This window comes from Toxorhynchites rutilus, chromosome 2, assembly GCF_029784135.1.
Source record: "Toxorhynchites rutilus septentrionalis strain SRP chromosome 2, ASM2978413v1, whole genome shotgun sequence".
Taxonomy (NCBI): domain Eukaryota; kingdom Metazoa; phylum Arthropoda; class Insecta; order Diptera; family Culicidae; genus Toxorhynchites; species Toxorhynchites rutilus.
The window spans coordinates 68,599,675-68,624,649 of NC_073745.1; the positions used below are offsets into that span (position 1 = coordinate 68,599,675).

The 24,975-nt window shown below is 39.9% G+C and overlaps 1 protein-coding gene across 9 annotated transcripts in view; it reads right to left on the minus strand.

The window, feature by feature from the left end:
- Positions 1-24,975, minus strand: part of LOC129771667 (sodium-dependent neutral amino acid transporter B(0)AT3) — a 147,674-nt gene that overhangs the window by 85,938 nt on the left and 36,761 nt on the right. For all 9 annotated transcript variants that reach the window (XR_008742446.1, XM_055775558.1, XM_055775553.1 and 6 more), the window contains exons 2-3: positions 23,066-23,210; positions 10,699-11,078 (exon numbers count right to left, since the gene is read on the minus strand). Coding sequence is in view for 8 of the 9 variants with exons in the window: in XM_055775558.1 (XP_055631533.1) it covers positions 10,699-10,984 (286 nt within the window). In the remaining variant the exon portion in view is untranslated. The remainder of the gene's footprint in view (positions 1-10,698; positions 11,079-23,065; positions 23,211-24,975) is intronic.

Sequence of the window (24,975 nt, forward strand, 5' to 3'; positions counted from 1 at the left end):
TGAGCTCCACGGCCAATGGTCGGTACTTGCAGATTTTGCGACCGTGGGTCTCCTCCAGATTCTGGTTCAGTGGAATAGCGACATCGATGATGGTGACTTTGCGGTCGCTCTTGTCGTAAACCATTATATCTGGCCGGTTGTGGTGGATCGAGAGGTCGGTCAGAACAGTGCGATCCCAGTACAGCTTGAAACGGTCATTTTCCAGGACAGGTGCAGGCAGGTACCGGTAGTTTGGTACGTTGTCTTCCAGTAGAGCACATTGGAGCGCCAGTTGTCGATGAACAATACGGGACACGTTGTTGTGGCGCTCGGTGTAGGCTGCGTTGGCCAAAACGGGACAGCCTCCCATAATGTGCTCTATGTTTTCACCTGGTTGATGGCACATCCGGCAAATGTCATCAACGGCTTGATGCCAGACGTACCGCCTGCAGTTTCTCGTCGGCATTATCCTGTCCTGGATGGCTATCATGTCGGCTTCTACTACTGAAGAGAGTTCACCACGCGTTAGTCACAGATTAGATGCGGCCTTGTCGACGTGTGGCCGATCCAGTTGATGGGGGTGGGCACCATGCACTGCCTTCTGCTTCCAAGCTGCAATCTTCTCCTCCACTGTCTGCAGATTGCAGTTGAGTTGGTACTCCGCTTGCGCCAAGTGCAGAGCGCTGTATCCTCTGTCGGCGGCGTAGACAGCCCGGTATAGCGCGTTTTGGTTGGCGCGTTCTGCGAAGTACTCGCGCAGTTGTCGTACCTGGGCAACACACAGTGCAGATATGTCGACTATTCCAAGTCCCCCTTCTTTGCGTGGCAGTGAAACTCTCTCCAGTGCCGATTGAGGATGGTGCATTCCGGCCTCTTTAAATGCTTTCCTCATCCTCCTCTCAAGGTCCTCTAGGTCAGTTTTGCTCCATTTGACTACACCAAAACTGAAGGTCAGCAGGGGAACCGCGAATGTGTTGATCGCGCGTACCTTGTTTCCCGCGTTGAGGAAAGTCCTCAGGACACAGTTCACTCGACTCAAGAACTTGTCTCGCAGCTCCGTCTTGATGTCGGAGTGGCGAATCCCGGTGAGCTGTCGGAATCCAAGATATTTATAGGATTCGCCACGAACCATGTCTCTTATGAACTCGCCGTCATAGACCTCGTAACCTCCGGATTCGGTAAGCTGCCCTTTCAGCATATGGACACAGCGGCACTTGTCAAGGCCGAACTCCATGCAGATGTCCCTGCTTATGTCTTCGACAACCCGGATAGCTACACCTAGACGCTGACGTGAATCAGCGTAGACCTTGAGATCATCCATGTAGAAGGTATGGGTTACTTCTTCGTGGGCGCCGTCGCCGTACCTTATTTTATAGCCATGACCGTTTCTATTGAGCGTCCTACTGAGGGGGTTCAGTGCCAGACAAAACCAAAGCGGGCTGAAAGAGTCGCCTTGGAATATCCCCCTCTTTATCTGCAGCGTTCTAGACTGCAACACATTTTCCCCATCACTGAGGTGCAGAGACGTACTCCACTGCCTCATCGCATGCTGCAGGAACCTAACGACGACGGGATCAATTTTGTAGAGCTCCAATACCCGGACGAGAAACGAGTGAGGTATGGAGTCATAAGCCTTCCTGTAATCGATGTAGGCCATACTTAGGTTCCGCTGGTTGTATACCGCCTGGCCGACTATGGCTGCGTCGATGATGGCCTGGTCTTTGCAGCCATGCTTATTTTTCCTGCATCCTTTCTGCTCTTCTGCGATGATGTGATGCTGTTCGCAGTGAGCAGAAACTTTGGCGGTAATTATGCTGCTCAGTATTTTGTACAGACTCGATAGGCACGTTATCGGTCTGTACTTTGATGGGTTCAATGTGTTGCTGTCTTTCGGGAGGAGGAAGGTGACGCCACGGGTGGCGAATTGAGGAAGGTTGTGTGGGTCACGTAGCACCTTGTTGAAGCACTCAGCTATCTTTGGATGTGCGACGGTCAGCTTCTTGTGCCAAAAGTTCTGGACACCATCGGGGCCCGGTGCTGCCCAGTTCCTCAGGTACCGCGAGGCTTCGCGGACATCGTTCTCTCCGACGATGATAGCTGGCATCTCTCCAATTTCACCACAACTCTCCTCCTCCCGTCTTAACCACATTTGCCCGTCGCGATGTTCTACTGGGGTCTCCCAAATACCAGCCCAGAAGTTCGTCACATCGCTAATATCTGGCAAACCTTCGCGGTAGTCGGGCTTCTCGTCGCTAATGTGGTCGTAGAACGCTTTCTCGTTATCTCTGAACATCCGATTTTGTTCCTGGCGCTTTGCAGAGTCAGAGTAACGTTTCAGCCGTTTTGTAAGGACGCTCAATTGCTGTACCAGTGTGTCGAGTTTTTCCGTCAGCTGGTGAGCTCCCAGCTGGCGAAGTTCAGTAGGCCGCACGATCACAGCAACTTGGCAACATAATTTCGCCGATCTGCTGCCTCTTTTGTACGCCATCAGTCTTCCAATTGCGGCGCGCTTGTTTAGGATCCGTTGCTCCAATCTCCTCCGCCATGGAGGCTCACGCCTTTCACGGAGATGTTGGAGCAGTCCGCCTCTTGGCCTAATACGGTATCCTAAACTTTTGGCGGTCGCCACAGCAGCACAGTAAACTTTCAGTTGCAGCTCCTCCATGTTCTCAGCATCAACCAAGTGCAGCGGAAGAACGTGCTCGTTCATGAGCTTTACTGCACTTGTCAGCCTGCGGGAATGCTGCAACTTCGGGATCCTGGGGCGCGACAAAGGGTCCGTGTCGCGGAACTGTGAGATCGCCTCGTCATAATGGAAGACCAGATCGCGTAGTAGTTGTTGATCTGGCTGTGGATCTTCCGGCTCAGAGGGTTGTTGTACTGTGGCCTCCACTGGTGCTGATTCGCGTGCCCCACTCGCGAATGAATTGCTCAGCCGTACTGAACTTCGTCTCGACACATCGCTTGCTCTGCTTGTTCTGGAGCTTAGTTCTCTCTGCACCTGCTGCTTGATCTCGTCGACTTGCGTTTGGGAGAGCATATTGTTGCGTACAATCGCTCTACGCCTCGCGTTCATCGCGTTTTGGTCAAGCCTCCCGACGAACTCTGGATACGCTTCCTCGAACATTGCGAGTATTCGAGGGCGACCGCTCATGTCCGTCTCCAAAGCAGTGCAGATGTAATAGGCGCGGATCACGAATTCATTCATTTCGTGTGTCCACATGATCCGTCGCCTAGTAGTACCCACAAGTGTGGACGACTGTCGTCTGACAGTCGCAACACGCCTCGTAGGCGCAGCGTTTCGTTGGTGATGTCGATGGCTGCTGTTTCCGTGTGGCGGTAGCTCTTCGGGTTGAACCCGACTGGTGGCCCGCTCTTGCACATCGCCCTCCAGCCGCTGGCCGCTCGCTCTTACGCCCGTTCCAGGACCAGCTCCAGTTCGGGGACCCTCCTCGGGTGATCGCATTCGTAGTATTCGTCTTGACCTTAGCTCCATTGTCTGGGTGTATCTCCTTTGCCCGGGAGACAGCGGGTTGGCAAGGCCTCCATGACCCGGGAGGCCTTCCCCGGGAGAGATATAGCGGGGAAGGCCTCCCTGTATATATATATATATTTTTTTTTTTTTTCTTTCTTTATTAAAGAGATTTTCAGCCAAAGGCTGGTTCATCTCTATGCTCGCACCTTGCTCTTTACCCCGTTCATAAGGTTCTGTACAACGTCAGGTTGTAGTTTTTCTTTGGCACGGGTTCATTTCCTTTGGCACGAAGATGACCCCGTTGGCTTCGTACCACTCCAACACGTCCTATGAATAGTGGCACGAAGTGAGATCCGGCCAGAAGATGGTCGGGCCCTCGTGCTGCTTCAATAGAGGTAGTAAGCGCTTCTGTAGGCACTCCCTAAGGGAAACCTGCCCGTTTACCGTGCCGATCATCACGAAGGGGGCGCTCCGCTTTCCGCAAGAGCAGATCGCTTGCCACACCATGTACTTTTTGGCAAACTTGGATAGTTTCTGTTTGCGAATCTCCTCCTGAACGCTGAATTTGTCCTCTGCGGAGAAGAACAACAGGCCCGGCAGCTGACGAAAGTCCGCTTTGACGTAGGTTTCGTCGCCTATTACCAGGCAATGCGGCTTCGTCAGCATTTCGGTGTACAGCTTCCGGGCTCGCGTCTTCCTCACCATGTTTTGCCTTTCGTCGCGGTTAGGAGCCTTCTGAACCTTGTATGTACGCAGGCCCTCCCGCTGCTTGGTCCGCTGGACGAGTGAACTTGACAAATTCAGCTTATTGGCGACATCCCGGACCGAACTTCTCGGATCACGTCTAAACTGCTTAACTACGCGCTTGTGATCTTTTTCACTGACGGAGCATCCATTTTTGCCGTTCTTCACCTTCCGGTCGATGGTTAGGTTCTCGAAGTATCGTTTTAGTACTCTGCTGACCGTGGATTGGACGATTCCCAGCATCTTACCGATGTCCCGATGTGACAACTCCGGATTCTCGAAATGAGTGCGCAGGATTAATTCACGACGCTCTTTTTCGTTCGACGACATTTTTCCAAATTTACGGAAAATTGACAGTGAAGCATGGCCAACGTGATCTATACACTCTTATCTGATTATAAGCGAAAGCTGAAGATATAATTCCTAAAAATTAAATTTCTACAGCGTTTTTTCCGTGATGCAATTTGATGTGACACACCCTTTATATGAACTTTTCTCCAATATTTTTTTGCTAAGGTCTGGTCATGTATAAAGTTTCATTTCGCCATGTCTCATTTATCGGAATCACTCAGGGCAATATGAAGACAATCTGACTTACCGGTTAGAGATATCTTGACTAGTCGCGAACTCAACTTTATGCTCTCTCTCTTTACCAATTTTTTAAAAGAAATGATATCACTGTTTGATTTCTGCCCTCCTCATCAAACCAAACTGCCTTTTTGTAGTCCTAAATCCTTGTCCTATCCAGTCAATCAATCTAGTATCTAATATAAGACTTAGTTATTATTAAAATGTTAATCTTAATTATACGGCAAATAAGATTCATTTTAAGGTGAAATTTGACTCTGTGAACGCTAGATGATATGTAATCGAGTCTGATAAACACACGATTTTGGAAAATTTTAACTTTGATAGAAGAGCACACATTGTGATGTAAGAAAAAAAATTGGATTGAACATCCTACCGGAACAAAAATGTAATATTTTGTTTGGCGATTTTATATATTTTGACTTTTTCCGCAAAAAAATTCTTTCTTTAAAAAATAAATTTCATAGCTTGGTCGTTAAAGGATTAATGGATACGTCGAGGGGTCGAGAATTCATTACTTACTGTGTGTTAGAGATAGGAATTGCGTTACGTATGGGGGGTTTTTAAAAACTCAATAATCATAAAAAAACTTAACCAACGTTTTGAATCATTCTGGAAACAAAATTAAAGCTATCGGGCCAACACAGCGCCATTATTTGGTTCGATATTGTTATTATAATGGGTTAGTATCCGGGGTTTTTTGTCCAGTTTTTGAATGAGATTTTTATTTATTGAAATTAATTTTTTTTTATAATTTCATTTTATATTTTAAGTATATATTGTATATATGTGCTCCCGCAGCCGAGTGGTTAGCGTCCCACATTATAATTCGGAGTTCGGGTTCAATTCCCGTTCTGGCCGGGAGATTTTTCATCAATGAAATTTCTTCCGGCTTGCGCTGTGGTCACGCGTATTCTAGAACTTGTCACACCAGAATACATTCAAAGCGTATTATTCGGCATAGAATTCTCAACTAAGTACTACTAAGAAAGTTGACGCAAATAATATAAACTGACCAGACGTCTTGCGTTAGGCGGAACAGTCCCGCATTTCAACAAAATGTCCCGCGTAAGATTACGTCCCGCTTTCGGCAAAAGAAACGCGATACCAATATATTTCAATATCACAATTTCATCGTGTTGATTTTCTTCAATGGATGAACCTCAAAACAAATTTCCATTTGGCAGACTGTTCAAGAGCGCTTTCAATGCATCCGAAGATTAATATCTTAAGCTGGTTTCATCGCACCGGCAGTGGACTTTTTGTTCAGAGAGTGTCAACTGGGAACGGTAGCAACAAAATTGAAAAATGATTTTCATAAAAGTCCCTTATTGATCCGCTGGGACCAACTTCAGTTAGACGAAAAGTTCATCTTCGGTCCCCTAGCACGATCGGGACTTAATGGGTTAAATCAACCGGAAGAACCAGTATATGCTGGACAGGAAGAGGTAGGATTGTTTGATGAAGTATCGTAAATGAAGTGCCGGGCGGCCTCACGAAAGTTGGCCGAAACCTCTAGCATGACCGATGAAAAGATGTATGTTCTTTAACCTCCGTTTTGGCCTTTCGCCCAAAAGTTATCTATCGGACGCAGCTGGAGAATGTTAGGAAGGTTGGCGGTCTTCGCGACAATGTTTATCTCCAGCCGATCCATCCTCCAGTGACCTTTTGGCATTATGGGCTGAACCCAGGTTCGACATAAAGACCACATCACCCCCGCAACTTCCGGCAAACACTTCGTACTATATATCTACCCGTTCACCATATGACTCGAAGGAAGAGCGGCTTGGACATTCCCTTCACGTCTGTCAGAGAACGACCTTCTTCGAGAACTTAATGTGGATACTATATTCGACGTCATCGCTTACCTGGGGAACGTAAAGTACCCGTCCCCTGCCATTCGTTGAATTCAAGCATCAAGTACTTCTGGTCTTTTATTATGAGCACGAAAAGAAGTTTTTCACTTCTTTCGCCGGGAAGATGTTTTTCACCAGCACCTCAAGCTACTCCTTCTTGGTGATTGCCTGCTGCTCAGATACGGCCGGCTGGAATAATTTCTTATTGCAGCTTGATCAACATAACCTTCATCAAATCTATATATTAGGCTGTCAAAAAAGTCCTGCGCTATTTCCGCGAGGTGTCGTTGTAAGCGCGTAGTTCTAGTTGTATTAATTGTATCGAGTCATACTATAGCTTGTTGGAAAGGTATTTTTACGCGCTATAATATAGTCCTTGACAGTGTTTTGTTTGGTTAAGTCGTTCGTGAGTTATAGTGTCGCAAATATGGAGCAAAATAAAGAGAAAATCCGACATATTTTACAGTACTACTATGACAAAGGCAACAATGCATCTCAAGCTGCCAATAAAATTTGTGCAGTTTATGGACCCGATACAGTTTCCATTTCCACCGCATAATGATGGTTTCAACGTTTTCGTTCTGGTGTAGAGGTCGTCGAAGATGTGCCACGCTCCGGAAGGCCTGTCGTCGAAAATTGCGACAAAATCGCTGAATTAGCCGAGAAAGACCGGCATAGTAGCAGCCGTAGCATCGGCCAAGAGCTGGGGATAAGTCATCAAACCGTTATTAACCATTTGAAGAAGCTTGGATTCACAAAGAAGCTCGATGTATGGGTGCCACACACGTTGACGCAAAAAAACATCTTTGACCGTATCGACGCATGTGAATCGCTGCTGAATCGCAACAAAATCGACCCGTTTCTGAAGCGGATGGTGACTGGCGATGAAAAGTGGGTCACTTACGACAACGTGAAGCGCAAACGGTCGTGGTCGAAGCCCGCTGAAGCGGCTCAGACGGTGGCCAAGCCCTCATTAACGGCCAGGAAGGTTCTGCTGTGTGTTTGGTGGGATTGTCAAGGAATAATCTATTATGAGCTGCTTCCCTATGGCCAAACGCTCAATTCGGACCTGTACTGCCAACAACTGGACCGCTTGAAGGTAGCACTCATGAAGAAGAGGCCATCTTTGATAAACAGAGACCGCATTGTCTTCCATCAGGACAACGTCAGGCCACACACTTCTTTGGTGACGCGCCAGAAGCTCCGGGAGCTCGGATGGGAGGTTTTTTTTGCATCCGCCGTATAGTCCGGACCTTGCACCAAGTGACTACCACCTGTTTTTGTCCATGGCGAACGAGCTTGGTAGTCAGAAGTTAGCCACAAAAGAGGCCTGTGAAAATTGGCTATCCGAGTTTTTTGCCAATAAGGAAGCGAGCTTCTATAACAGGGGTATTATGAAGTTGGCATCTCGTTGGGAACAAGTCATCGAACAAAACGGCGCATATTTGACTTAAAACAGATGATTGTAACTAATTTTATGAACAAATGAAAATTCAAAAATAATATCGCAGGACTTTTTTGACAGCCTAATATATATATATATATATATATATATATATATATATATATATATATATATATATATATATATATATATATATATATATATATATATATATATATATATATATATATATATATAAATGGATTTTTGTCACCCTGTCCGTCTGTCTGATTCGTATGGGCTCGGAAACTACTGAACCGATCAACATGAAAATAGGTATATAGAGTTTTTTGGGGCCGGGGAAGGTTTTCGTGATAGTTTGAGAGTTTGAGACCCCTCCCCCCTCTCTAAGGGGGGGCTGCCATACAAATTAAACACAAATTTCTGCAATGCTCGGGAATTAATTAATCCAATGAAACGAAATTTCGCATATGGAGGTTTTAAGGTGCAATAAATGATTCCATGGTGGTTGGACTCTCCACCCCCTCTATAAGGGGGGGGGGGTCTGCCATACAAATGAAACACAAATTTCCGCATTACTCGAGAATTAATCAAGCAATTGAAACCAAATTTGGTCTGTGAAGCTTTAAGGGTGCAATAAATGTTTCTATGGTGGTTAGACTCTCCACATTAGGGTACAATAAATATTTCTATGGTGGTTAAACACTCTACCACCCTCTCAGGGGGGGGTGGGCCCTGCCATACAAAAGAAACACAAATTACAGGGGGCACACTAACACAAGCTTCTGCATAACTCGAGAACTAATCAAGCACAATTTGGGATGTGAGGGTTTTTGGGTATGAGAAATGTTTCCCCTCCCTCCTCTGGAATGGAGAGGGGGTCCCATAAAAATATTACACATATTTCAACCAAATATATTCCATCCAAACATGACAATTGAAAATGTTCGGAAAACTCTGAAGGAAAAACGGAAAATTAAATTCCCACATGTTCTACAATTGCATTGTAACAAGCGCTGTTAGTCCATTTGATGTTTGCGCTAGCGGTATTGATCTTTGTTCGAAACTGGAAATGGATTTTAATGTGATGGAACGCACTCCTATATCTTCTTCTATCTATGCCAATAAAAGAGCATCGCCGAATGTGTTGATAAGAGCAGAACTCGAGGAAGGAATTGTCCGATTTAGAGCTGTCTTTATTCTATCATATTTTCTGTATAAAACATTTATTCCATGTAACGGAGAAACATGTTATTTGCAAGTCGTTGAAAAATCTTGAACGAGAGTTGTGTCTGAAAATAATCTGATATTATAATGATGAGTTTTGTTAGAAATACTAGGAATTTTATAGTAAAAGGTAAATTCAATGGGGTCGATTAGAAGATCAATCAATGAACAGTTCTGCGAATGGACCCATGAACTTGCTCATAGTAATAAAACGTGAATGTTCGAAGGTATTGATAACAAAAAACAAATGTTGGGCGGGACGAAGTTTGCCGGGTCAGCTAGTCATTCATGAACTTCTGCCGGAGTTTTTTCTAACCTGAGTGCACAAAAACAGTCGAAAAAACGTTTTAACGCAACTGAATAATTCTCATCACGCTTTTATTTAAGGTTGGGAGTGATTCGTAATGATCTAACTGGGAATCTCAAGCAATTATTAAAATAAATGAAATTATTGAATCATTTTTGATGAAAATATTGGTCCCGTTTCCTTTTCGGCGCAAAACTCCAGCAAAATCCATGCACCATCCATGTTTATAGTTGGGTCCTTGCCAATACGGCAACATTTCATAGTATTTCTCGGTATGGATTATCAGAAAAAAATAACGTTTAAATTCACCTCTCTTCGAATTTCATCAGAAATTCAGAAACTTGTTATAGAAGCGTGTGTTCAACTAAAAATTTGCGCTGGTCGCTTTTTTGTGCGCCAATTTTCTTTGACTAGTGTCGGTTAACATACGTCTTAAAAATGAAATGGAAATTCTTATCCATCCACATCACACACTCCGTCGACTGTCACGTTAATGTCGTCATGATGTCTTGGTTGAGCGCTTCGACCTGGCGCCAAAAAACCGGCAAAGCTACCCGAGTCGTTTTGCAAATCATCTCTTACCAACATGGTCTTTGTTCGATAGGATAGACTTCCGGCATCCCACCGACGGGTGAACGAGAAGCAATGACTGACTTAATTTGATTTCGAACATATATCCTTCCAAAATCAATTTTCTCGCCCCGATCCCATACTGAGCATCCAAATCCAAGTTGGAAATATTCACACGTGTGTCCTGTGGGCGGTGCCAAGCACGGGTTAAACTCGGTCACCAGTTTTTCCGTAGAATTGGCAATGGCCCACTACTGAGGAGGAGGATGAGGAGGTGGAGGGGGGGGAAGGGTGGTGTTTACGTGTTTACGGCCATGCGATAATCGGAGATGCGAGAGATGCTCGTTCCTGGCCGAACTTTCGAGCGCAGTGCCTGGTGGCAATATGCCAACTAAGCAGTGTGCGAGTAGATATATTTTCCCACAATTCAATTAATTTCACCTACACAAATTAGTTTGGGTGTATAGCAATGGTAATATCGATCGTTTCCTTTACAAACCAAATGTCCATACGTGTTAACTCTAACTATATCTCAAATACTACTCACCTCCACCGTTCTGCTGGCACAGGTACGGAAACCGCCAGATGTTACCCAACCCGACGGAGTAGCCGATAATACTGAGGAAAAATTGCATTTTGCCGGACCATGCGGCTCGATCTGGATCCCCGTCCGGGAGACCAGCTCCCTCCCTGGAACCGATCGAGTTGCGGTCCGGTGGGGATAGCATTATGGTGACCCCGTGCTTGCCATCGCCGCGGGCACGTGTGTTCAGCGGGGCCATCTCGTGTCCATTGTTCCGGGGACCGCCGGTGCCATCCGCCTTAGTGGCCATCGGGGTGTCGAGAGGTATCGTGCGTCCGGTATTCGTTGCGTCCAGGTGGTTGCTAGTGGGCGAACGTTTCTGCGCTCCAATGTCACGGGTTTTACTGCGGAGGAAGAGAGTGATGATATGGAAAGTATTAGCTAAATTGTAGATAGATTGTTATGTAATGTAAGACCGAAGCTTCCCAATCGATTTTAAAATGTTTGTACATCAGTTTTTCTAGAGTATTGTATTCAGAGCAATTGGGATAGCAACAATTAAAAATATTAAATTTTGTATTCCAATCTATTTATGTATATAAAAATGGAGTGATGTCTGTATGTCTTTCTGATTCTTATAGACTTGGAAGCTACTGAACTGATCGGCGTGAAAATTGTTATGTAGGGGTTTTAGGGGCCATGGAAGGTTCTTATGATGGTTCGAAACCCCTCCCCCTCTCTAAGGGGGGGCTGCCAAACAAAGGAAACACAAATTTCTGCATAACTCGAAAACTAATCAAGCTAATGGAAACAAATTTGGCATGTGAAGGTTCTAGGGGGTACGAAACGTTTCTATAGTGAATAAACACACCTTTCCCCTCTCTAAGAAGGGGGTTCAATACAAATGAAGCATAAATTTCTGCATAACTCAAGAACTAATCAAGCAAATGGAGCCAAATTTGGAACATGAAGCCTTTAGAGGGCACGAAACGTTTTTAAGATAAATAGACACTCCTCTCCCTCTCTAAGGGGGGCTGCCATACAAATGAAACACAAATTTCTGTATAACTCAAGAACTGATCAAGCAAATGGAATCAAATTTGGCATTTGGATGATTTAGGGGGCAATAAATGTTTCTATGGTGGTTTAACACTTCTCCCCCTTCTCTAAAGAAGCGGGGTTGCATAACTAGAGAAATAATCAAGCAAATTATTCAAATGACGAGTTTTGGTAGAAGTACTAGGAATTTTATAGTAAAAGGTAATTTTAAAGGGTCAATTAGAAGATCAATCAATGAACAGCGATTGGACCAATGAACGTGCGCTAAGTAAGAAAACGTGAATGTTTGAAGGTGTTGATTACAAAAAAATAAACTTTGGGCGGGACGAAGTTTGCCGGGTCAGCTAGTGCAATAATAAATATAACAATAACAATAAAATGAAGGATATGATTTGCTCTCGTAGCATTGTTGGACGCTAGGTATACCGACAATATGATCAGAACTATTTCTACTGATTATAGTATAAAAACCGGCATGAAAAAAAATAATACTAGCTGTCTCTTACTATCCAATTGATTATTGCTAAAAATGTCATGGCGTAGTTTAAAAAAATATTTGAAGAAGAAATTTGAAAATAAAATTCTAAAACCAACAGTTTTATTTTATTTTGGTAAACCTAGCATTGAATTTAGAATAACAAAAGAAGGTTACATTAATACATATGTATGAATGAAAAATTACATTTAGGAATATTGAAAACTGCTGTTTTAACTGTAATTTAAATAATAATAAAAGTTAACATTTTATAATAAAATAAATAACTAGTAGATGAATCTTACATTATGTGAATATTTTGAACGACAAAGCCTGATTTTTGCATTGTAAACACCAGTAAAGACAGAACCTAATAATGTGTCAATTTGTACCTGTTGTACACCCAAACTAGCGTTGGCAGAAAACATATTATCTTTGGCAGAAAATATTCCATTTCCTGTGCATGAGAGTCAAATGTGCAAATAATGAGCTATTTTAAAAGCTTAAAAATGGTTTGCATGTATGCGAGCAGACATCTCTTTCTGTTTTCTTTTCTCTTTTCATTTGGGATTGTGCAAAAAAAAAGTCCATACGACGTCAATGGGGATCGATCCAAGCCCGACTGGAATGCAAAGTCTCTTTACACGACCACGCTATCCATATAGCTGCCAGCGCTGTTATATTGTAGCGTGATAATATTACACCTCATCATAAAATGAAGTTGGAAGGTGTTTTCTAAGACGATAAAGAAGAACATGAACGAGAATATATCTTTCTCTGTCTGGGCTGTGGGAAACTATACGAAAAGCTTTCATATGCTTTCATTTAAATGTGTCTCCTGTTTCGCTCCCTCATATTGGCTCTAGCATATACACTATACAAATGATATAAATGTATTGGGGAGTAGAACATTTTATGTTATTTTTCAGCTCATTAAATGTAATCAGAGATCGAAATGCTCGCCGATTTGAGACGAAAAACATCCATTTTTCCCCACAGGGAAAAATAGCTGAGAGAATATTATACGCTCACTTCGATTCTCGCGAGAAACGCAAAACCGATTTTCATTTTTCGGTGAGTTCTGATTGCCGAAAAATGGCTTCGTTTTCAGTGACTCCTTGATGCCGATAATGGTTTTTCACTTCTTCAGTACAGCTGAAAACATGCGGTAATATTGGGTTTCATCGTGAAGTGAACATGAGATGGATTAATATTTGTACAATTCAGACGCTGTCCAAATGCAGAACGTTTGGACGCTGCTCTAACAGACTAATGTTGGTAAAGTTAGCTTTAATTTTTTGCTCCATATTTTCAGTGCCAAATGAGAGACGAAAAAGCATTCTCGTTGAACTTCCGAGATAGAGATTTTCCACATATCTTTCTCTCTGAAAAAGAATTTTCGGTGAAAAGGAAGAGACGAAAATATCAACAATACACGGTTCATCGAAAACTAGATTGATTGACTGATTTTTTATCGCGCAGCCGAGCGAGAATTTCGATCTCTGAATGTAATAAATCGGGATGACAGAATTTGTGCTATAAATTAACTTTGGGTGTAGGAAAAACCAATCTTTCATCAACTCAGGCACAATCATTAAGGTTTTTTTTCAAAAGGAATGCTTGTAAAATTTCATGTTTTCATCAAAAGCCACAATGATAATCCTTTGTTTTGACCCGATTTATGTATCGTGTCACTAAGCCGAAACCGTGATGAAATAAATGTATGAAGCAAACCATGTCATTGTTGTACGAAACCCCTGCTAATCTTCACAATTATCTTGAACTACACCCAATCCAAAGACGGCGCTTTAGGAAGTTGTAAAAACCATTATAACAAGCGTTAAGCGCAAAATTTGATATTTATAAAATGATGAAGTTTAACAGTGTTTTAAATGAATGAATTCTTAATCTTTTTCCCATTAAAAAATTGCAATTAGGTGCAATTTTAGGTTTGTTACAGTAATTGACCCTATTCGGGGTTCAGATACATTATCCATACATATTATATCTTAATAAATGTAGGGTTTTTTGGAGGCGATTTTCATCTTTTACGTAAAATGAAATTAGCTTCTTCTACATTACAAAAGCAATGAACAATAAATGGACTACACACCCAAACATTTCATTTTCGACAGAAAACATGTCATTTTCTGCCTTGAGAGCGTCAAATAGGCAAATAATGTCATATGTCTCCCAACGCTTTAAAATGTTTGTATGTATGGAAGTAGACATCTCTTTATTTTTTTCTTTTTTCTTTTTTTTTGGGATTGCACACAAAAAAAAAAGGTTTCAACGGCGTCAACGGAGATCGAACTAAGGCCGACTGGAATGATATAAGGTAAATGATTTTGGTTTGTCCAGTCGAAAATATGATCATAGTTTGCCCACTTTTTTGAATGCTCTAATTCAGCGCTCCTATGTCAAATAATGTATTCGAATGTTTCAAAACATATTAATAAAATTGTCTTTTTCATGATTTACAGTAGTTTTATAGTATTTTTTATGGAATGACATGTTTTAAAGAATTATAAAATACACCTTCTATTTGTGTCAATGCGCCCTTCATTCGAGCTAACTTTTAATCGATCACCAGATGATTCTTTCGCACGTATTCAGACCTTTTCTGGATTATAACACTTACAAATATTGTAAACATCATGCTTGCACACTATTTGTATCAGATTTTCAAAGCTTAACCATTAAATTAACGCATTTTGATGAGCTCAATTCTGATCATGAGTTGTCCAATTCAATGATGTTATTTTGTCCACATGATTTCTATGGCAACCGCTTGGCGCGCTGCAGTTTGTTTATTGTGTCCTTCGCGCATAGCAGAAATAAAGTTTCTCTGTGTTGAGTGTGTTGAGGGTAACGCTTTCAAAATGCCCAAGAAAAGGTATTATTCTGAAAAAAGCCTAAATTATGAATGGATCAATATGATGACAGTAAACTCAAGCAATGATAAATGTAACATCTACTTGAGAATTCGAATGTTTTCATTCAAAAATGGTGATTTCTAAAGCCGGACAAACCATGATCATTCTTTGGACAAACCATGATTAGAGGTGGTCAAACCATGATCATAATTCCTCTTTGAGGAAAATCGTTAAAAAACATAAAAATTTGAATAATTTCAACGCCTTGTGGTAGTATTAGCGACTAGAGACTTGGGGCTTTTCAACAAACCCAAACTCGTATCGATTATGTGTGATTTTCATGAAGAAAAATCGATTTGCATTTACTATTAGCGTAAAAACACCCCAAATCGGACAAACCAAGATCATTTACCTTACTGTTTTACACGACCACGCTAATGATAGCTAATGACACTGTTACGCAGATGTGTGATAATATTACATCTCATTACAAATTGAAGTTGAAAAGTGTTTGCTAATTTTACTCTTAGAAAACACTTTTCAGCATGAAGGAGAACTATTCCATCTCGGTCTGGGCCGTGTACATATGTGGCGAAATAATGCGTGCTTTTTGGAAACGTGTCTTTTGTTTCGCTTGCTCGTATTAATCTTTTTTTTGCGATGCCCTCCACTCACTCCCATCTCGAAGATACTCTTATTTGAGGATTCTAGAGTTGGGCTCCAGTTATTTAAAAAAAAAGGACACAAACAAACATTTAGAAACGAGGTGAGTGGACGAAAACATGAAGAACAAAAATATATGGCACCCCAGTGAAAAATAATATTTCTTTTAAGGGATCCATAAAATAAGAGGAAAAAACATATAATATAAAGAAAAAAACAAATAAACATTAAGTTCACAAAATAGGGTACTGGCAAGCATACAACGATACATGGATTATTGTGGTTGATCGATCTATATTACGAAAACAGTGGTCATTGTTTTGAGATATTGTTTTAATTTCTTTTTAAAATTATCAGAACGTGTGATAATTCGAATTTCAGATGACAAGGCATTAAAACGAGATGGTCCATAAAACAGAATGCGTTGCTGACCAACATTAGTTGTTGCTCTACTTCGCATTAAATTTTGTGCTTGTCGTGTGATGTGTTGATGATTTACTATAGGTATTGTCAAGTTATGGTGAATATTATTGTCATTTATAACGTTGTGGATAAGTTTAATAGTCTGATATTCGCGTAGTCCAAGAAGATGCAATATTTTATGAGAAGCGTCGGAATATAAGTCTAACGTTGGATCGAGGATTGTTTGTTTCGTATTACATGCCAAACCACTATTCCATATTGCAGTAATGAGTGAAAATATGCAAAATAAAACTTTATCAATGGTCTCTGTGATACAAAGTAGCATACTCTCTTTAATATACCACAAAGTGAGGAAATTTTTCTTTCTAAAGAATTTATCCGTTGTGTCCATGATAAACCTGTGTCTAAATGTATTCCAAGGTATTTGAAGTTGTTCACCTTGTTATATTGCCGTACCATGTATATTATACAAATGCTTACCAGTATTTGTGAGTCATGGCATTTTCTGTCATTTTTACGCTCAATTAATGAAATAAATCGGGATGACAAAACATGAGCTAAAAATCAATTTTGGGTGTAGCTTGAAATTTGATCGGAGTGCGTTATTGATTGTTTTGTTCATTTAAGCTAAAATCACCTCCCAGATATGATGCTTTTTCAATAACATAAATTCCACAGCAAAATTTCGCAAAGTATTTTTGATATTGGCGTTCAGTCAGTATATCTCAATTTGATACACTTCGCATTATATTTTTCTTTTCAAGAACAAATTAAGTCGTTCAAAAAATAAGTTTCAGTGCCTCAGAAATCGCGGAAAAATAAAGTTAGAACAAAAAACAAGCTGATTTTCGTAATTTATGTTTTATTTTCTATTTTTCTACATAATCGCCGCAACGTTCGAGGCATTTTTCATAGCGTGGCACGAGTTTTTCTGTACCGAGCGCGAATGCGTAGCGTCCAACTTTTTGAAGTACGATGTAACTGCGTCACGAATTTCTTAAGTGTTATCGAATCGTTGTCCGCCGAACGCCTGTTTCATTATACTTATTTTTGGAAAAAAAAGTTGACCGCCCTAAAGTGGAAATGGGAATCTTAATGAGCGGTCGTGTTTTGGACTCGGTAGTTCTATGAAGATAGGAGGAGCTGAAATTTGCCTTGTATTTTCGCTGGCCCAAATGCAACAAATTCATTTCTTGATTGTTACACTTCACGGGAAATGTTCTTCCTCGATGAAGATGATGATTTTTGCTCTGTCAGACTTATCAGTGAAGCTAATGGTCTTGAATTTATACAGCAAACGGCTTTTTGCCGTTTGCTGTATAAATTTTGGAGACTCTATTATCCGGGATTCGATTATCCGGAATTTTAGACTCGATTATCCGCAGTATTTTATTTTTGATTTTCGGAAATTTTGAATAATTTGTATAATAATTCCATATTGAATAGCCAATATGGGTATCAAATGAAAGGGCTTGACTAGTGAAATACAGTTATTTATGAAAAATGTAAATCCAAGATGGCGGCCACTACAAAATGGCGGATTACATATTTTTTTTACAACCCAATCAATATGGGTTTCAGATGAAAGGGCTTACCTAGTAGAATACAGTTATTCATGAAAAATACAAATCCAAAATGGCCGCCACCACAAGTTATTTTTGTATATTTTTTCACAACCCCATCAATATGGGTATCAAATGAAAGGGCTCGACTAGTAGAAATCCGCCAAATCCAAGATGGCGGCCACTACAAAATGGCGAATCACACATTTTCTCAGAATCCCATCAATATGGGTATCACATGAAAGGGCTTGATTAGTAGAACACAGTTATTTAAGAAAAATTAAAATCCAAGATGGCGGCAACTACAAAATGGCCCTTTCATTTTCGATACTGATATTAAGGGGATTGAAAAAAATACAAAGTCGACCATTTTGTGGCGGCAACTTTTTCGACTTTGTTGTTCATAATGTAATGTATTCTCCAAGTCAAGCCATTCACAATTTTTCAAGATCATGGAATACGCAGTTTTATAATGGTAGTAGAATTAAATATATGTTCCGAATTTCAGATGAATCAGTGATCAGGAACGGGGTCAAATTTCAATTAATGTGGGACAATCCTACAAACACTCAAACATACATGTAACCAATGAAACCATTAAAAAGTAATTGTTTATTTGGGAACTACAGCCATCTTGGACTTTGATTTTTCATGATCTACTGTGTTCTACCAGTCGAGCACTTTCATTTGGGGCTTTAAAAAAAATATGGTGCCGTTTTGTAGTGGTGGCCATTTTGAATTCACATTTTTTATAAATAACTGTGTTCTTCTAACCAAACCCTTTCATTTGATACTCATATTGATGGGGTTGTAAAAAAATATATAGCGCCATCTTGTGGTGGCGGCCATTTTGGATTTACATTTTCCATAAATAACTGTGTTTTACTAGTCAATCCCTTTCATTTGCTATCCATAACGATGGGGTTCTGAAAAAATATGCAATCCGCTATTTTGTAGTAGTCGCCATCTTGGATTTGAATTTTTCATAAATAACTGTGTTCTACTAGTCAAGCCCTTTCATTTGATTCCCATATTGATGGGGTTGTGAAAAAAAATTATATGGCGCCATCTTGTGATGGCGGCCATTTAGTATTTGCATTTTTCACAAATAACTGTATTCTATGAGGTCATGACCTTTCATTCGATACCCATATTGACGGGGTTTTGGGAAAACCCATATTGATGGGATTCTGAGAAAATATTTACATAATCCGCCATTCTGTACCGGCCACCATCTTGGATTTTCAAGATCATGGAATACGCAGTTTTATAATGACACCAGAGATAAAGGTGTGTTCCAAATTTCAGATCAAACGGTCAATAGGAAGGGGGTTAATTTTCTATTAATGTGGTACAGCGCTACAGACAAAGTTACAAAGTTTCAAAGTCACAAACGTACAAACGGGTCCAAGCTAGATAAAACCGTTTAATAAATAAGTGCAAATCATAATTATATTACGTTTACCGAACGAAAATTCGTTTTTATTTATGCTTCGAATATCCGGAGGATTCGATTATCTGGAGTGAAAAAAAAGTTAATACTCCGGATAATCGAGTCCGACCTGTACTTTCAAATGTAAACATTATTGAACATTGACCTTGAACATTCTTGAATTTATTCCACAAACGACTAATGGTAGCTTTTTGGGCGTTGATAAGAAAATAATTACTTTCAAATGTAAACATTAATGAACATTGACCTGAGTATGCGAATGATTCTCGATCAGTGTCGAATTAATATTTCCCTGACATATAAATGTACCAATAAACTGAGCTATGCGACAACATATTTCTGGCGAGGCGAAAGGCATGCGAATGTGTCATAAATTTACATATCTGATGTTTTAAAATGATTTACATTGTTCAATGACCGACAGAAGTTATTCTACGTTGGTCAGACTACATATTATCAGCACATCTGTGGGTGGCATATCAAGAAGTCAAGTGTGTACCATCGGGAAAGTACTCACTGAAATCTGCCAGATACGGCACTCATCCACATCAGGAAACGACGAGGCCGTCCGAGAAGGATGCTTGTCCGTGTTCTTTTCTTCGTCTCAACAAGTAAACTCAACCCAACCTCAGCGATGCTTCGAGAGATGCTATTGAGAGAGGAAGGCTATTGATACAAGGGATCCTTTCCTCGTTATCGTTACCGTTCCGAGCGTGTTGAACCCTTTGTTCGATATTTCATGTAGTTCCCTGCTCCCATGCTCCTAACCTCACCGAAGGGGTGGTGGCGCAAGATTCTCACAAATTAACGTGCCAACAACATTTGTCCTTCGATGCTCCTACGAGCGTCATTTCCAGCGCAGAAAAGGGCAAGTTATGAGCTATGGGTATGCTGTTGAAGGGTATTTAATTTTAAAAATCTCCGATTTAGCATATACCGTTCTGAATCATATTTCGGACACATTGTAATAATATTTTGAAATGCTTAATGCCCTGATCATATAACTATATAATTAACATCCCAATTATTTCTTTACAGTAACCCCTTGGCTTCACTATCATTTTAAATGAGAATTACATTTGAATTATAACATAGTAGGTAGAAATCTAACAGCGCTACTTATTATCGGTTGTGTTTGACGTTCGCTTAGCGTGAGCATGTAGAATTTAACCATTCATCAACATTTAAATTTCTGTCGTGTTTCATCAGTTCTCATCTCATGGTTATCAGTTTACAGATACTGCTTGGCAAGTGTTTCGCAGTTGATTATTAAAAATAATCAAGCTTAATGAAATTTTTCTCCAAAAAATTACAAAATAAAATGTCCGAAATTTGAATCGAACTTTTTCCCCACGATTCATATTTCGGACACTTGAAATTGGTGATACTAAAATGTGAGTTTTCAGGCCATTTTAGGGTGGTCCAAAAAAATCAATTTTTCGCATTTTTGCCAAAAATGATTTTTTTCGAAAATTCATAACTTTTGAACCACTGGACCAATTCAGATGTTCGATATATTAAATTAAAGCCAATTATCTGGTATTTTTTGGAAAAAATACTACAGTTGCAGATAATTTGAATTATGTTTTCATTATTATTGATTGTATTTGTTTTTTTTTAGTTTTCATGGTCTCGGGACCAAAGGCACTATATTTTTTATATTTTTCCTGGAAAGCTGAGGATTTTTCAAATAACATATCTCGAAACCAGGGAAGCGTTTTTTTTCGTTTTTGAGTTATGATTTTTCAAAGTTAACCGATGGTCCAAAAATCATTTTTCCCTATTTTCCAAAAAATGACTTTTTTCAAAAATTTATTACTTTTGAACTACAGGACCGATTCAGATGATCGACGAATCAAATTGAAGCCTACTAGCGTTTTTTTTTTTTAAATAACACATTTGCCAATTAATTGGATTATAGTCACATACATCCAGTCTAGTCGCATAGAAATATTGAACGAAAACCGAAAACATGTTAAATTTGAAAAATCATAACTTAAAAACGAAAAATAACACCTTTTTGGATATATTGAAAAAAACTCAGCTTTCAGCAAAAAATATAAAATATTGTGCCCGTGGTTCCGAAACGATGTAAGCTATAAAAAACATATATAATCAATAATCACGAAAACAAAATCCTTTCTTATTCAGAATGTAATATTTTTTCAAACAAGCTCATTGCTAGCTCATTGGCTTCAATTTGATGTGTCGATCATCTAAATCGGTCCAGTAGATCAAAAGTTATGATTTTTTGTAGTGGAAAAAAATGGGGAAAAAATGATTTTTCGGACCATTGGTTAGCTTTGGAAAATCATACCTCAAAAACGAAAACAACGCCTCTCTGGTTTCGACATATTTTTTCAAAATAGACAAGGTTATTGGCTTTAATTTGATATGTCGATCATCTGAACCGGTGTAGTAGTTCGAAAGTTATGAATTTTTGAAAAAAGTCATTTTTGGAAAAAGAGGAAAAAGTTGATTTTTCGGACAACCTTAAAATGGAAATGGTCACTCACATGAAATAAATACAAAAATACGGGTCAAATGTTTTGCGATAAGGAACAAAACTACCAATTTTCACGAAAATCTGAGAACCACTATACCGGTTTAGCATTGAATGGCTGTATAGATAGAGATAAACATAGTTCTATCTCTTGAAATAACTCTAACAATTTTGATGTAGAATTTTAAATATAAAAGTTAGAGTAAAATAATCGGTTTTTTTTGGTCACTCTAATGCAACTCATGATTTCAATTTTAATTTACTCAAACACGAAAAAGAACATAGTTTTGAAAATCACACATTATGAAGAGTGAACTCTGTTCTTTCAAATGCCGCCAATAAACTTTGTTTATGTATGCCCCAGAAAGAATGACAAACAATTGCGTTTTTTTGGGATGAAATATCGATAACATTGAGTGAAGTTGAGATATTGACAAGTTCTGCATCGCAAAATGTGTATGTTCTAAAAGTCTTTCGAAGATAGTTTGTATGTAGAATTTGAAATATAAAAGTTAGAGCAAAAAAACAGTTTTTTTAATGGTGACCCCAACGTAAATTAGGAAATTAGGCGCTATATCGGTTATTTCAAGATTTAGAAGAAAACTTTGTTCTACAAAGATGTTTTAAATAACTGGAACCACAACATTGTCGAACTATGTTTACCTCTATATATAGAGATAAGAAAGATAGATTTTTTATTTAATCGAAAATGTTCGTCACCCTATTTTTGGCAACATGAAAAAGAGCGCTCTATCATATGTAACAACTTTGTCGAAGGCAGTTTCTGTCTAGAGTATAACTGTCGAGTCCTAAATGCTAATTTCCACCTCAATGCATCTCCTGGACCATTGTGCAAAGGTTGTAGACAATTTCAAGATACTTGTGTGTGCATGGAAGGCTGCAGTACATTTTTAGACAGAGCAAGTCGTTGTTATTTTTGCATGTTTGGTGATTTTAATGCATTTGTAATTGTACAGAAATATAAATTGAACTTAAGACGACAAGAAACGCTATGGAAACAGAGTGTCCGAAATTCGAATTCACTCTGTCCGAAATTTGATTTTTTTCATAAATAGTGTCCAAAGTTTGATTCGAATTCGCTTCAATGGAAAAAACATATTATTCGATAATCTTTAATGTTTTCAATCAAATAGGCACTACAATAGAAAACTTGAAAGCATATTGAACTAATTTGATGAAATTATCAACTAAATAATAGCTGTGCATAAAGTTTAGATCTGTTTTCTGCATCAAATGCCTTAAGCGTCCGAAATATGATTCAGAACGGTACTGATGGATGGGAATTATTGAAACAGAAGTTTTTCGAGAGGACTTGAACTTTTGTTTTTCTTTTTTTTTTCAATGATGAAAACTTACCTATCTTTTCGATGAGAAATGTCCAAAGATTTCAAACGGAATGGTTTTGTTTGTACCGATGTTTAGCACTTTCTCAATTAAATTGCAATCACTTCTTTTCATTTATTTTTACGGTTTATACTGTTGCCTGAGCACACTACACATTCTAAAAACATAAAAACCATTATCAATTACACATGTAAATCACTAGCTATCACAGGATCAATGCTCTCTGCTCTTTATGCTGAACATATATTTCACGACTTCACACGCACTCATCGCTGCAAGCAGTTGGGGCCAGATTTCATTGTCCGCCAGAACTAGGTCATGTAGATTGCCAGCCAACCATTTTACGCCCACAGGGCGAAGCATTCCGACCCTTTTGTGGGATGCTTCCACAGCGAAACGACACGAAACAACTAAAAGAATTCAAAAGCACAGATGGAACTGGATGATATGTCCTTGGGAGCATTTGGCCATTATTTCCACCATGCCGTATACACCCGCCCCCACCCCACCAAAGTGAACCAGTTTTCTGTTGCTTCTCCGATAACCGATACAGACACAAACACAGAAGTCGCCAACGACAACAATATTGCGCTGGAAATCCTTGCGAGAGAGAGATGATGGTGGAAAGGTGGAAAATTGAGAAATGCGTCATTTCAGCAGCCTGTGATGGGATTCAAACATTGTCTGTTGTCTTGTGTCCGGGCTAATCGATATCCTTATGTACACTCTGGGTGTGGGTGATTTTGTCTGTCGCGTTCCGTGGTTTGAACTTACAGAACAGCAGATTTTGGACAGAAAACCATGAAACACTGCTAAATAACTCATATTTTCCGGATTCAACACATTGACGGCTGAAATTTATCGGTTGGATCCAGTCATGGTTGGTTTCGATGAAATTACAAGCGGAAAAACTAAAATGAGATGTTTCAGAATTAAGTGGGGTTATTTATTACCATCCATTAGCGAACCGGCTGTTCCCTCAGCAAAATTTGTTTATACTTGTAATCGAAAATTAATATCGGAAATTAGGACGCACAGGTGGGCGGGTACTGATCTTTAAAAGCGAAAAATGCGTTGTTTATCTACCGGAATCAAGGGCAAACTGTTTTGAAACTGTTTTGAAACATATATGTGCGGTCATTCAAGGTTCACTCCTAGATAAGCATGTCGCTATAGTTACGAATTATACCCTTGCGTTTCATTCAATGATAAATTACTGCGACACATTTTCCCGCACAGGATAGGACCACCAATGTACAACTGTTTATTTACGCCAAACATTCTGCTTTGCCATTTTCCCCCAACGGACCAAAATCCCCAATTGAACGGGCACATCTCTGTAAAATGGAGCCATTGCCAATGAATACAACAAATATGTTTCTCTGCTAATCATTTTTGCAGATGGGGAATTTTTCTTGGTAGATAAACATGCAGATTGAATCTTTTGTCCCGGAAAAAGATATCCGCATTAAAGCGTTGTTCACGGAAATTTCTTCATCTAACCGAGAATTATAAAAATGTGAACAGAAAGCACACATTCCTCAATTTTTTTTTCCTCGGAACGCTGCCAAGTCCCTTTCACATAGTTTAGTGCTGGAAAACATTTTTGTGTCGCTGTCGTCAGCAACAAATTATTCATACGAGAACCAGCTGCTTGAGCTGCAGAGTGGGGGGCAAACCGAATGCAAAGAAAATTTTGTTTATGTTTGTGAAAAAATACTGTCTGAAAGAGCTGAAAGTGGAGCCTAATCGATGGGAAGCGCTTTCCGATCAATCAACCCTGTGCGTCTTGTCGTCACGGGTCTTCGTGAGTAGTTCAAGACGTTACACCGCAAAAAGCTCGAAAATTATTCGTTAAGTGTCTATTAGCATTGGGACATTGGAGCCTCCGATAAATTCTTGCAGTTTGACGACAGATGGCG